At 42.0% G+C, this 15468-nt stretch overlaps 1 protein-coding gene across 6 annotated transcripts in view; it reads left to right on the top strand.

The window, feature by feature from the left end:
• Positions 1-15468, top strand: part of PLCE1 (phospholipase C epsilon 1) — a 315814-nt gene that overhangs the window by 142809 nt on the left and 157537 nt on the right. For all 6 annotated transcript variants that reach the window (XR_009498041.1, XM_059900486.1, XM_059900488.1 and 3 more), the window contains one exon: positions 5575-5863. Coding sequence is in view for 5 of the 6 variants with exons in the window: in XM_059900486.1 (XP_059756469.1) it covers positions 5575-5863 (289 nt within the window). In the remaining variant the exon portion in view is untranslated. The remainder of the gene's footprint in view (positions 1-5574; positions 5864-15468) is intronic.

Below are 15468 nucleotides of genomic sequence, written 5' to 3'. Positions count from 1 at the left end.
TGGCAACGTTAACATCACTTAAAACTCTTGCCAAATAATGATGTTTTCTTGAATCCCACTGTTTGGGCTTTGGGTGTGACCATGTTTAGTGCAATGGGTAAAGCCGGACTACAGAGTTGAACAAACCCAATTTCCACCCTGGCTCAGCCTCTTACTAGCTGTGTAAAGTTGACTGTGTTTCTCCACCTCTGTAGGCTTACTGTCCCCATCTGTGAAATGAATCAATCTCATAGGGCTAGTGTGTGGATTCAAATCTCATACAAGGAAATACTCATTATTGTGCCCAACATATCATCATTATGTAAGTTAACTTTTGCTGTGTAACAAGGCACTCCCAAAACATAGTGACCTTTACAACAATCATTTATTTAGCTCATGTTTCTGTGAATTGGCTGGGTGGTTCTTCTCGTCTGGATGAACTGATCTTTGCTGGACTCTCTCATGTATCTATGATGGCAGGTAGACTGGCCCCTGGATGATCTAGGATCTAGGATGGATTCACTATGCGTCTGCCTGTTGGCAGGCTGTTGGCAAAGGTGACAGGAGTGACTGGGCCATGGTCTCTCATCCTCCAGCAAGCTAGCTCTGGCTTCTCCACATGGTAGTTGTCTCAGAATTCCTAAAAGCAGCAAGAGAGAGCAAGCTCCAACACACAAGACTTCACTTGCAGCATGTTTACTAAATTCCCATTGGTTAAGCAAATCACAAGGCTGGCCTGGAATTAATGAAAGAAATAATTTATGGCCATTTTTTTAGTCTACCACAATCATCCTAATCGCCATCATCATAAAAACCAATATTTGTTGAGTATTTACTAAGTGGCTGTTCCAATCATGTTACTATGTTTATCAAAGCTTGTAATTCTTGGGACTTCCTTGGCGGCGCAGTGGTTAAGAATCTGCCTGCCAATGCAGGGGACACGGGTTTGAACCCTGGGCCGGGAAGATCCCACATGCCACAGAGCAGCTAAGCCCGCAAGCCACAACTACTGAAGCCCGCGGGCCTAGAGCCCATGCTCGCCCACGAGCCACAACTACTGAAGCCCACAGGCCTAGAGCCCATGCTCTGCAACAAGAGAAGCCACCACAATGAGAAGCCCGCGCACCAGAACAAAGAGCAGCCCCTGCTCGACGCAACTAGAGAAAGCCCGTGCGCAGCAACGAAGACCAAACACAGCCAAAAATAAATAATTTTTTTTTAAAAAGCTTGTAATTCTTACCACAACTTTATGGGGCAGCTACTATTATATCCCCCTATTGGAGAAAAGCATACTGAGGCACAGAATGGAAAAGCAAATTATACAAAGTCACACAGCTGGGAAGCAGAGGAGCTAGGACTCAAACCAACACTCTAGAGCAACACTCATAATTACTGTTTTATACTGCCTCCTCTTCCCATTCTATGTACATGGGATTTTCCACAATTGCTTCTTTTTTTCAAGTGGATAATCTAATAAGAGGTTATAGCCTATTTTTAACATGTACCCTGAGCACTGCCATATCTACCACCACTTCATCCATATTTCAGCATTTTTCCAACAAGCACTTTGAATTCAGCTCATCCAGTATTGATATGAATGACATGTTTTAGTCCAGATGGTGGTAGAACCTTAGCTATCTTTCTGATTCTTTGTGGATGGGGTGTTAGCAGTAGTGATGGCAGCTCAGAGCTTTATTCTGGGAGCTCTTCATCTCTTATTTCTTCAGACAAGTTTGAGGGCTTGGAAACAGCTGATAGCAATGCTGAACAATTACTTAATATATACATGACATTTATATATGTTGGAGGTGAGCTGCAACAGCCCTTAAGAGTAGAGGCCATGGCTTTCTCTCTGTATTCTCAGAAACTAGCACAGGGAAGAGCACACAGAGGACAGATTGGAGGAGCTCAGTACGGGTTTATCGTATGTATCTACCTCCATATCGATATTCCATTAAAGCAAGTGTCACAAACACATATACTAATGGTGACCAGATGATTGGCCAGGTGTGCTCACTAGAGAGTGATGGGGACTGGCACGAACTGGAGAGCTCATGGAAATGCTCAGCGTTGCCAGATTGTTCCATTTTTCAGATGATGCTCTAACTTCAGATGTGTATATAAACTTTCCTGATTTTAAAACAGTGTGTGTCAAATGAAGCAGGTCCCTTGGGTGAACCTGGCCCACGGCCAGCGAATTGTTGACCCCCCTACATTAGACACTTGTTGGCATCTCTCTGTTGTATCACAACTGTCCTAAAGGCCTGAGGAGGAAACCTTTAATAAGAATAAGGCAGGGACTTCCCTGGTAGTGCAGTGGTTAAGAATCCGCCTGCCAATGCGGAGGACACGGGTTTGATCCCTGGTCCGGGAAGATCCCACATGCTGCGGAGCAGCTAAGCCCATGCGCTGTAGAGCACAGGAGCCACAACTACTGAGCCTGCGTGCCACAACTACTGAAGCCCATGCGCCTAGAGTCTGTGCTTCGCAACAGGAGAGGCTACCACCGTGAGAAGCCCGCGCACCGCAACGAAGAGTAGCCCCCGCTCGCCACAACTAGAGAAAGCCGCGTGCAGCAAGGAAGACCCAACGCAGCCGAAAATACATAAATTACTTAATTAATTTTAAAAAATAAGAATAAGGCAAAGATGGAGCACTGAAATGATAAGAGAGGCAGGACTTCGAGAAAGTTGGGTGATGGTCTATTTCAGAGATTCCACTGAGGTCAAGGATATGAGAATAAGAAACGGCCATTAGATTAGAGCAAATTATTCCATACAATGCTACATTCGCAGGCTATGTTCTTTAACAAAAATCCATGGTCAAATAACATGAGAAATACTCAAAACATTCAGTTAAACAAAATAAAATAGATTTCTTTACTCTGACCCTTTTATTGTTGTTAATATTTTAATAAGCAATGTAAGTCTTCAAAAGTAGAAATACATACTGAGTTTTTCAAACTTCCATGATCAAGGAGTCCTTATTTCATGCAGTTCGTCTAGGGCTAATGATTTGAGGAAGACACTTCGGGAAAGATCGGTAAGGGACTGAATGAGACATTGGGACTCTCTGAAGGCATGGGATGGAAACTGGAACACATCGGGTAATGAGTGTGGCCATAATGAGCCAACGGAGCAGCTTGGCAAGTAAAGAAAGTGGGTCAACACATTGGTAACTAGGAACCATCAGCATGTTAGTCTTTGTAAAATAAAACCTTTTTAGGATCATTCCTCTGCTGAAAACAAATAGACAAGCAAAAAAGTGAACGGTTTCCCACCTCTGATGGATTAAACCTCTTTGCTTGACATTCATGGCTCTCCTTTATCAGGCCAACTGACCTTTCCAATTTCCCAGTTATTTCCCTACACTCACTCCCTGCTCTTAATACCTGCTCTGCTCAGTGTCCTTAGGACATATTCACTGTTCCAGCCTCTTCACCTTTACTTACCATGTGAGTTGCCTCCCCCAGCTGCCCCAGTTAGAGCCATGCCTGTTTTCCAAGGCACAGCTCAAATCTTCTTTCCCTCTGAATCCTTCCTTAGCTATCAGATCTCACAGTGGGTTCTTTTCCCTGAATGTTTAGAACATTTACTTCTGAAGCACTGTCTCGAGACTTAGTGTGTTGGGGATTGCCTGTATGATTTGGAGCTGAGAGAAGAAAATCACATCCTGAGCTCTGCAGCTCTCTACCCCCATTTGTCCTCACAGTACACCCAAATAAGGTTAGGATGATATTATCCAGCAGCATCTAAGAGCAAGGTTATAACCCCATCACAGTGAATTGCATAGACTGTGCTCTGTTGTTAAACAACCACCTGCTGCTCCTTGAGGATAGAGTCCATTCTCTTCTTGCTCAATAGTAATGGGTGCCATTTCTAGACATTAGACTAAGCACTTTATATGCATTGTCAGGGTGAATCCCACACCATCTCTAAGAAGGGGCATTAGTATCCTCTCTGGCTGGTCAAGGCATCCCATATACCTGACCCCAAGCCTGGGCTATTTCTCTCCCAGCACACCGTCTCCGTGGCCACACTGGCCACGAGAAATTTAATGACAGAGAATTAAAGCTAAAGAATCTGCACTCTGCCTTCAAGTAGCAAGTATATACCAGTAGGCAGAGGAAGGCAGAGTAGAACTCTAGTTAGGGTGTCAGCACAGTTTGAATATCAAGGGGGATTCTGGGTACATTCTAGGGTCTCCTAAGGACCCAGCACAGCTCAACAGGGGTCCTTTTGAGTACCCAAGGGCTCTAGTTAAAGTGAGATTTGGAGTGTGCAGCATCACGAGGGCGCATGCAGGGTCTGGAGGGCATGCAAGGGTCTTCCCTTCCCTGGCCACTCACTGGTGTCAACAGAGGGGGTGACCTCAATTTCCACCCTACTATGAGCTTTTTGCTTATCTGTCTTCCTTATTAAACTGTGAACTCTTTGAGGGGAGAAGCTGTCTTATTTACCCAGGCCTGACACATAACTGGTATATAAACATTGATATAATGAATGAATGACAAGTCAACCAAGGCAAGGTGCTCAAAGTGACATGATGGAGACAACACAATACAGTAAACCTTTATTCCACCATCAGAAAGCTGGATTAACTCACCCATGTTTTCTTTCTTCCCTGTCGTTTATACACTACCCAGAAGGCTCTGGCTTCCCAGAGACCTTGACAAAACCCCAAACCTCCCAGAAATAATGTCAAACCTCATAATTTTCAGGTCTCATCTTCTAAATTAGATTGTGAAGTCCTGTAGCACAAGAGGTGTGTTACTCTTTGTACATGCCCCACATCTTTTATCTCAGTGCTTCTCACAGAACAGATCTATATAAATGCCTGTTGAACGACTGTATTGGAATGGATTGGAATTATGGCTGGGAGACTGTCCTAATAATCCTGGCTGGGAGACTGTCCTAATAATCCTATCTCCTTGAGATAATTCTTGGTGAATTCAGATGATGAGGGAAAGAGGAAATCAGGATAGTGGCAGAGACAGAAGGAAAGACGGAAGGAGGAAAAGTGGGTAGGATCTGGCAACTCATTGGATATGGAAAAAGTATTCAAAGACTTTGATCCAAGCTGACAGATTGAAGGATTACGCCCGAGAGAGAAATATAGATGTTCTCCTGCCCTTTAACCCTCTCATCCTTACTTCATTTTGAGCATGGAGGGAAGATTCCTCATGAATCAGTCTGCAGTGTTCCTTGGAGATAGATCTGGGAGAGTCACTCAGGAGGGTCCAGAAGGACAAAAAGGAAAGGTTTGCCCTTGTCCCGCTACAGACGAGCTTTATTCTGCTGAGGAGGAGGAGGAGAAATTTGAGCTGAATATATTTTTGGTTCGTACAAGTTGTAAGTGCTCTGTTTGATAGCAAGGTTGTTTGAATGGCCCATTTCATAACTACACATAACTTTCCCAAATAAATGGTGTCTGTAGAATGTTCAGGTTAATGCATGAGTCCAGTGTTCACGAGTGTTTGCACTTAGAGCGACTGAGCCTTCTTTCTTAATAAGTCATCTTGGCATTTTGTCAACAAGTTAATTTGCTTTTCTAAGAAACTAGATTAATACTTCCTGTACTTTGTGCTATTCACAGATCTACAGTGCAGTGAGAAGGGGAGAAGAAACAGAAGAGACAATTAGATCTCTTCTCCATTTCTTCACAAAGCTCCCAGCCTCCGAGACAGCCCATGAAAGGATTAGCATTGGTCCGTGCTTAAAGCAATGTGCCCAAGACACTGTTTGTGAGTATCGTGCCACCCTCCAAAGGACTTCCATATCTCAGTACATCACCGGCTCTCTCTTAGAAGCCACCACATCTTTAGGAGCAAGAAGTAACCTTCTCAATTCTTTTGGAGGATCCACCGGACGAATGATGCTGAAAGGTAATGTCTGAAATTTCACTTTTAACTTTTCTTCTTTGAATGCAGAAAAGAATCTAAGTTAACATTTATTGCAACTCCTGATGGAAAATTGAGTCCACGTATCAGCAACTTTAAGAAAAGATAGCTGCTTTAAGAGAATATATAAAAAGATAGTCCTCTATCAAAATCCCTTAAGATATAAACATTCCGAATGATAAGCATTAAGATATTGAATTTTTTTTCAAAAATGGCTAAAAGGCTATCTTTATTTTTTTAAGTTATTCAGATAAGTGGTTTCTCCTAGTGGTAGTCTATGACAGATGTCAATTATTGTAAAAAAAGCCTTGTAAACAAGTGTAGTCATGTGGCCACAGTGAAAACCAACCGTTTCATTCAAAACAGAGTGGAATATAGTTCTCGTTTCTACACAGAATCAGTAGGTTCATGTTGACCAGAAGAGCTAAAGGCCATCTTCCAGTGACTCCCATCTTAAAAGATAAGATAGGTGTCCTGCTGAAAAATGAAAGCCAATGGAAAATGGGATCAGAACTTCCCAGCTACTTCCCACAAGTAGCAGAAAGGCGAGTCAGAAATGGCAGTGCACCAAAGAACCTTGGAGATTTATGCACTGCACAGCTGTCACCACCCGCTTGGCAGCCTTCCCTGGCAGGAAGATGCCAGCCAGACGGGGACCATGCAGGGCAGCATTCCACTGCCTGGGGGCTGCCAAGAGCTCAATCTGACATCCGGCCACTTCTCTCAAGGAGAGCAGCTCTTGTCCCTCCACAGCAAGCCCCAGACCTGCGATTATCAGGCCAGTGGCCTTCCTCCTTGATCCTCAACCTCCCCACTCCCAGCACCCCTTGGGCGGGCCCTAGAGGGGGTTCACACCTGAGTGGGTGCCATGTTGATTTGTTTTCTAGAGTCACCTTCACTTTTGTGGATTGGTTATAAAGAATGAATGAACAAAAACACAAAATGTGGGACAACTAATCCAAGAGACTAAAGAGGAGACACTTGGTTTCATATGTGTTTCATTCATTCAGCATATGTTTTTTGAGCCCCTACTAGGTGCTGGGTAGGGAACAAAACATAGCCCCTGCCCCCAAGGAACTTGCAGTCTCTAGGTAGTAGGCAGTTTCCCCTATACATAGGATTCAAGATTTCCCTACTCCAATGAGGCTCCTGGTAACTGCCAAGCTTACATTCTCCATCAATGCTCTTCCTGGGAATTTGGGCTGAGATTAGCATGTAGAGTTGGCATTGCTTCAGTGCTTGTGACTCTATGTGAGGACCTTATCCTGTGAGTTAATCAAGCTGTGTTGATCAGATACCCACTATGTGCCCAGCAGTGTGTAGGTGTTATGGGAGATCCTAATAAAGTACAAGTCAATTTACTCGCCTTTAAGTTGTTTATGATCCTAATGAGGAGGCCACATTTGCATGCACCAAGTATTCAAAGAACAGACTGCAGAGAGTTAAATGCCAAATAATGTGGAAGTGGCTCTAAGTGTTCAAAGAGTTTGGAGACAGAGTTAATGTTCCATGTGACAAATGGCTTGGCCGCAAACAAACAGAAGTCAATAAAAGCCACTTTGTTTCTTCCCCATTAATTGCAAAAGGGCAGATCTCCAGGCTCCCCAACCAAGGCAGGCTGCCTCCAGGCTTACACAGACCTTTGGGGAGAAAAAAGGAGGCCACTGGTTAAGGTGTCTGTTGCCCTGATAATAACTTGATCTCAGTTGCTCCTTGCCTGTCTGTATTCAGATCAGAACTTCTATCAGCATTCCCATCTCTGAGACTCATTGAATCATCAGCTAATATGTTATCTTTAAATGGGGGTTTTATGCAAGAGTTGGGAGTTTCTTTTACTTTCTGTTTTGCAGCTCTTTAATGGTTTCTGATATCCCTCTGTTAGTAGCTTCTGCTGAATAATACAATTAGCCAGTTGGCTTCAGCTCCAAGCTAATTTCTATAGCTCTGACTTGCTCTCTTGGAAACCTTTTTCAACTTCAGTGCCCACTCCCCTGAGGTTTTCAAAGTCTATATGTGCCACAGTGAAACATACATTTCTTTAACATGCAGTGAGAGATAATGTGTCAAAAAAAAAAAAATCACACATGGCCGTTCAAAGTCATGGAGTGTTTATGGAACGTATAGGTTCAGCATACTGACTAGTTGAGTCTTGAGCTCTGTTGGTCGTATACTCCAGCAGGGGGTCTAGAGGATATGCTTGGCTGCTATGAAGTGCTTTTCTGCTTGTTTTATTGTTCACTGTGTGTCCTGTGGCACTGAGTAGGCCAACAACTTTCAGCTCTCTGTCACCAATGAAAATCTGTGGGAAGTGTGTAACACACTCAGTCCCCAGTTTATAAATGACTTGTGTGCCAGAAGTTCATTTCTCAGGAGCTGTGTGTAACTTAGAATACTTTCCTGGAGAAGCAGTATTAAACGTTGTGATTTGGTTCCCAGACTCTAGTCCTCAAAAACCCCTTTAACCCATAACACAGTTGAAATCTACACACTTCCCATGGAACAAAGAGAAAAACACAATTATTAGAATACTGAGAATCAGCCTCCAGGAAAAGAGCAATACAAGTGAGTTAAAAGACATTTCTTGTTGAGGGGAAATAATTTTAATCAAGATGAGTAGAGTTAAATTAAAACTTTTATGGAGCTTTTGTAAAGAACTTTGGGCCATTTCAGAGATTTTAGATGTTGACATCTGTAGTTCTGTTGTTATGGTTAATTATCTTTTGAAACTCATATCTAACATGAAAGATTCAGAAAATTATTATCCCAGTAAGTTTTATTTCTTTTCTTTTAATGAGAGACTTATAAGTGGAATGAAGAAGGGAAAAGGAAGGCAGGGCAGGGTTTATAATTTTTTTCCCAAAGGGAAGGGATAAGGAAGAGGGTCTAAAAGAATGATCTCTTCCATGAGAGAGATCACATATGAAGTGGATTAAATGGAGTTGGAAAAGGTAGAAAAAAAGGAGGAGGGCAAAAGACAAATGCTGTATGATTCCTTTTATATGGGGCACTTAGAATAATCAAAATCATAGAGACAAAGTAGAATTGTGGTTGCCAGGGGCTGGTGTGGGGTGGGTATGGGAGTTACTGTTAATGGGTACAGAGTTTCAGTTTTGCAAGATGATAAGAGTTTTGGAGATGGATTGTGGTGATGGTGGCATAACATTATGAATGTACTCATTACCACTCAACTATATTAAAAATGGTTAGGATGCTGAAGTTTTTGTTATATGTGCTTTACCACATACACACACACACAAAAGAATTGAAGAATTTTAAAAGGAGAAGGAACATGTTATGTAGGTCTTTGGTGCCAGGTCCATTAAGATGTTAGAAAGAACCGAAAAAGAAAAAGAAATATGAAGACAGCTTTTCACGTGACCTGCAGGTGCCCCAAGTCAACTTGTCTCCTGGAAGTGGTTATGATTACAAGATGAGGGTTGGAGCTGCCTATAGTAGGTGAGAATAGGAGGAGAAAATGTGCAACCCGTTCTTCATTATTCACAGGGCATTCACAGGTCAGGAATTGGTAACTTAAGTGTTGATTAGTCAGAGTTCTGCAGCCTTGCAGCTTTACCACAATCTACAGGATTCTGCTAACCCTCTGAAATCTCCATCAGCTTGCACACCTCCAGTGGTACAGGTGGCTCTAGAAAAACAGCCAACAGTCAGTACATTCCTGGTTTTCTGCCTTCAGGACCAATGAGGATGGTCCATCTACTAAGTGGAAAGTTTGCCAAATAATGAGAAACATTTTCTGATGTGAAACATCGAAAAACAAGGGTATGCCCTTGATTACAAGGATGTACTGTCTCAAAATGGAAAATGGAGAGCTTACACCAGGGACTGTGTAAGGACTGTCAGGGACTTCCACTAGTTGAGTACAATGAAGATCTTTCTACTTCCCATCTGGTTCCCCTTCTCTTCCTTCCCATTAACCTTGTTAGAATCACAGGACCAACTCTGTATAGCGGTGGCAGCCAAAAGAATTATTAACTTCAATAATCAGGAATACATTTTCTAAATCCACCTGCTTCTGTTTCTTTTTTTCCAATGTACTCCCTACTAAAAATTACAAAATCACAATAAAGTAAAAAGCGAGAGAAAAGAATAAGATAATTGATAGTAATGTAAAGCACTGAAATAGCAAAAGTAAAAAAAGTAGTGACAAGGAGGAGGATTTTTCAATATAAGGAGGCTAAATGTTTTCAAATGTGCATATTGTATCAGTCAATATAATAAATTTAGTACATTAAACTCAATTTCTCCTCAAATTGTTCCTAAGTAAGTTTGTAAATTAAAGGATTAAATATTTATGTATTACCAGGACAAAGCATAGTTACCCATATTTAAATTATGTAGTAGACAGTGCTCATTTTTAACCAGTTTAGGTATGTGTATGTATAGAATAGCTATTAATAAATAAAGTTATTCATCATATAAAGACTATAGATAGAATATCAATATGAAAACAAAAACTGCCCTACAAATGTAATATTCTTATTTGAAAATGGGGAATATTCTGTTTCTGATAGAAAGGTCTGATAAATTTTCAACTTATTTTCTTCTACTGCAATAAGTATGTTCTATTTGTGTCTTCTTCTAAAGTAAATGCCTTTGAGTATAAAAATAAGAAGTCCTAATAGGAATACACACACACACATTTGAGCTATGTGCTTGTACCTCATAAATAATTTAGTTTATTAAGGCTGTCCTGGTTGACTTCCTCATAATCAAAACAATTACCCTTTACATGCCTACCAGGCAAGGGAAGGCATATCCATAGTTCTAATTCCAAGATTTCAGTGTATTTAAAGAAATCCTCTGACTTACTAGTTTTGTGACCTTGAAATTATTTCATTGATGTTAAAGTATGCTTTAATGTAACTTGGGGTATGTTTTTGTGCCAGTTAATCAGCTAAAAAGTATTCATTCACTGCCCACTATGGCCTAGGGCTGTGTCACCTCTGGGAAGAATGTGACAGATCACATCTGGAAGCCTTCAACTTGTAAAATAATATTTCTCACTCCAGAGAAGATGTAATATTAGGTTTCAGGTCTACTGAGATAGCCCTTACTACCCTCAAGAGATTCATAAAGTGCAAGGCTAGTCAGTTGATGGTGGGGTCTGTAGCTCACGGGGCTGGGAAGTTTGGTAGGCACAAGACAAAAGCCCTCTGCCTTGGGACACAGGTGGCCAGGTGTCATCCAGGAGTGTGGCTCCATGTCGAGATGTACCTAAACATGCTCAGGTGTGACTGAAGAGTGTGACTCCACACCCATGCTTATAACCAGGGGGAGCTTCTCCAAAGCTCCAGTGAAGAGCGAAGTTACCTACCTCAGATATTACTGGAGACATGATGCTTCTTGAGTCAAAACAATTGTGTGTATTTTGGGGGAGAAAGAGGGTGAAGCAGAGGAATTACATTTATTTTTTAATTTTTTCAAGATGACATTCCCATTACTGATATCTCTGAAATTTTATTTTATTTACTCTTTATTAATTAATTAATTTATTTATTGGTTGAGTTGGGTCTTTGTTGCTGCACGCGGGCTTTCTCTAGTTGCTGCGAGCGGGGGCTACTCTTTGTTGCGGTGTGCGGGCTTCTCATTGCGGTGGCTTCTCCTGTTGCGGAGCACGGGCTCTAGGCACGCGGGTTTCAGCAGTTGTGGTTCACGGGCTCAGTAGTTGTGGCTCACGGGCTCTAGAGCGCAGGCTCAGTAGTTGTGGCGCACCGGCTTAGTTGCTCCGCGGCATGTGGGTTCTTCCCAGACCAGGTCTCAAACCCATGTCCCCTCCATTGGCAGGTAATTCTTAACCACTGCGCCACCAGGGAAGCCCCTCTCTGAAATTTTAAACTCTTCCATCTGTAAAGAGAAAGTTGGGTAAAGGGAAGGATTAAAATTAGAATTATAGTAATAGCTGTGAACATTTTTTAGTTCTTGCTTGGTGCCAGGTATTACTCTGAATGCTTTATATGTGTGATTTCATTGACCATTCAATTGTCCAATGAGGGAGGTACTGTCTACTAATGAGGAAACTGAGACCCAGAGACATGAAGAAACTTGCCTAGGTGTACACAGGTAGTCCGTGATAGAGTCAGCACTTGAAACCAGACAGCCTGTTGAGTGCTTACTGTGATTCAGGCAATGCACCAAGCCCTTCATCTGCATTATTTCATTTAGTCTTTATTGTGGGTTGACTTGTGTCCCTTGAAGGAAATATGTTGAAGTTCAAACCCCAGTTCCTACAGATGGGACTTTATTTGGAAATAAGATCTTTACAGATGTAATCGAGTTAAGATGAGGTCATTTTCAGTTAGAATCGGCCCTAAACCCAGTGACTGGTCTTCTTTATCAAAAGCCCATTCACTCCTCACTTACTACCCCATTAAAAACACAATCTCCTGTTCTTTCTGCAGTGGACCCCAGCTGGGCTTTGTGAAGAGAGAGAGGTCTGCTCGGTTGGAATAGAGACCTGGGGTGTTGACTGATAAGGGAAACTCCTCCGGGAGGGCCAGGGACAGATAGAGGAGCTGATGGTAACTGGCAGAGGGAACGGGGCACCCAGGTGTAAAGGCATGAGACAGGAAAAGGCACGGTGTGTTCAGGGACTGCTGGTCTACCAGGCTGTTCTGGCCAAAGCTTGGGGCATACAGGGAGTAAGTAGGAAGGCATGGGCTGGGCTGGGGGGAGAAAATAGGTCTCCATAGGGTTGTATTTCATGATAAAGAGCTTGGCTTTTACCTTGTAAGTAATGAGAGACACTGAAGGGTTCTAAGGAAGGGTGTGATGTGATCAGACTCTGTTTTTAGGAAGATCCATCTGGCTGCAGTGTGGGGTGGGGCTGCTCAGAGTGTCACCCTTAGCCCACCTGCATTGGAATTGCCCAGCCTGAGTGTCCAAAGTATAGCTTTCTGGGCTTCACCAGCAAACATACCGAATTAGGGTCTCTGATACTTCAGGTGAGTATGTTTGGTGTGGAAGGTGGATGGAAGGAAAGAGCAGTGAGAACTGGAGGCATTTAAGAGGCTGTTGCTAAGGCAATGTAGGGTGCTGCTGGCACATTTAGTAATTGGTAAAAATTACGAAAAGACCCCCTCCTCACTCTCTGCAGAGTGATACAGCCTCATACCCACGCATATCATTTAGTGCACAGCATGTGGGCTGGATCTCGGACCTCCCCTCCACTCGGGTAAGGACTTTTGTGCAGTGCACAGACTGTTCACTGTACCAAAGAGTCTAAATCCTTGGGAAGCAGCAGAGAGGTGTAAGTAAGAGGTAGAATTAATAGAATGTGGAGACTGAATGGATGTAGTGGGGATAAAGGGAGTTAGGTTTAAGATGACCATGAATTTATCTTTAAAAAAATAATTTCAAATCCTTCCAACATGTTACTAATGGCAAAAGTTAATAGAATTGTTGGATCATATGCCCATCCATCCTTCCCATCGCTTTAAGAAATCAAGAAATTAAGGGTTGGTTAAATCCTAACATTGAGTTCAGAAAGATGGTTGGTGAGGACAGCAACCCCAGCCAGTCACTTGGAGTTCCTCTGTTTGAGCTGATCATAAAAATGTCAAGTCCTAGTTACAGAAACTCAGAGTGGGCCATATTCCTGAAATTCATTTGCAAGATAGTTATTTGAAACTCTATACCCAAAGAAACAGCAGCAACTGGATTCCAAGCCTTCCTCCCAAAGCTTGCTTACCACGTATAAAACTGAACTCATAACTGTTTTAAATCAAAAAGTCCTAAAAGGTGACTTTTCAATGTCAGTAAGCAAATGTTTTCCCAAAACAAACTGGAATAAGAAATCGCCAACATTACTGTTGGTGGGAATGTAAATTGATACAGCCACTATGGAGAACAGCATGGAGGTTCCTTAAAAAACTAAAAGGAGAACTACCATACGACCCAGCAATCCCACTACTGGGCATATACCCTGAGAAAACCATAATTCAAAGAGAGTCATGTACCAAAATGTTCATTGCAGCTCTATTTACAATAGCCAGGACATGGAAGCAACCTAAGTGTCCATTAACAGATGAATGGATAAAGAAGATGTGGTACATATATACAATGGAATATTACTCAGCCGTAAAAAAGGAACAAAACTGAGTTGTTTGTAGTGAGGTGGATGGACCTAGAGACTGTCATACAGAGTGAAGTAAGTAAGAAAGAGGAAAACAAATACCGTATGCTAACACATATATATGGAATCTAAAAAAAAAAAAAAAAGTGGTCATGAAGAACCTAGGGGCAAGACGGGAATAAAGATGCAGACCTACTAGAGAATGGACTTGAGGATACAGGGAGGGGAAAGGGTAAGCTGGGACAAAGTGAGAGAGTGGCATGGACATATATACACTACCAAACGTAAAATAGATAGCTAGTGGGAAGCAGCCGCATAGCACAGGGAGATCAGCTCAGTGCTTTGTGACCACCTAGAGGGGTGGGATAGGGAGGGTGGGAGGGAGGGAGATGCAAGAGGGAAGAGATATGGGGACATATGTATATGTATAACTGATTCACTTTGTTATAAAGCAGAAACTAACACACCATTGTAAAGCAATTATACTCCAATAAAGATGTTAAAAAAAAGAAAAGAAATCGCCGCATTGATCCCGAAAGAGGAAGGTTTAGAGAAGGATAAAGAGCAGATGGATAGCCTTGGGGGAGTTAAGAAATACATTTAAATTGAAATGTAAAGAGAGAAGATTAAGAATAGTATTTAAAGCTGAAACATACAGTTACCAATAGAAAAATAAAACTAAAAAAATATAACTTGGCAGTAATGGGGAGAATGGGCCAAATTCCTCATCTTTCATCAAGGTGATTAAATGTATTCTTCTTGAAAGGGAAGAGAATATATTTTTTTAATGGGATGAAAATATTTTTTACAGTTAGGAGATAACTGCCAAAGAATAGACACAGAATCATGCAAAAATGGTTACCTCCAAGAAAGGCCTCTTACTTGTCACCTCCTATCCATCCTTACTATTTGAATGTTAATTTCCATGTGCACCTACTACATGAGTGATGTTTAAAAAGAGGCATTTGGAGCCTGTGTGAAGACTGATGGATTCAAGCTGCTTGTTTCCAATGGTATTGTTTTCTGCAGCCATAATGAAGACCATTTGGGGCTCACATTCAAATGAGAAGGGGGACAGAGGCTTTGTTGAAGCAAGCAGAGAGAGGGGCTCAGAATCAAAAAGACAAGTATTATCTGGGGCTTTCTTTGTCCTGTAGGACTCTCAGCCTCTGAGTTGCTTCTTGGTTAAAAGAAATTGAACAGGAGCATCATTCTGTCTTTTGTTCGAGCCTTGACTTCAACACTGTGTCATCTTGAATAGGTGACTTTGCCTTTCTAGGCTTTAGTGTCTGCCACCATAAAGCAGGAATAAGAGCAACAACCTCATAGAGTTGTTCTGAGGATTAAATGAGATAATGTATATGAAGAACTTAGCATAGTATCTGGCATCTAATTTGTGTTCAGTAAATGTTGCAGTGATGATGTGATGCTGAGGGTGATGATGGTGGTAATGATGATTGCTGCCACCCTTTGCCAACCCTGTGAAATGCCAGCCCTC

This window comes from Balaenoptera ricei, chromosome 16 (assembly GCF_028023285.1).
Source record: "Balaenoptera ricei isolate mBalRic1 chromosome 16, mBalRic1.hap2, whole genome shotgun sequence".
Classification (NCBI taxonomy): domain Eukaryota; kingdom Metazoa; phylum Chordata; class Mammalia; order Artiodactyla; family Balaenopteridae; genus Balaenoptera; species Balaenoptera ricei.
The sequence above is the reverse complement of the archived record's forward strand: the minus strand, read 5'-3'. Positions and strand labels throughout refer to the sequence as shown.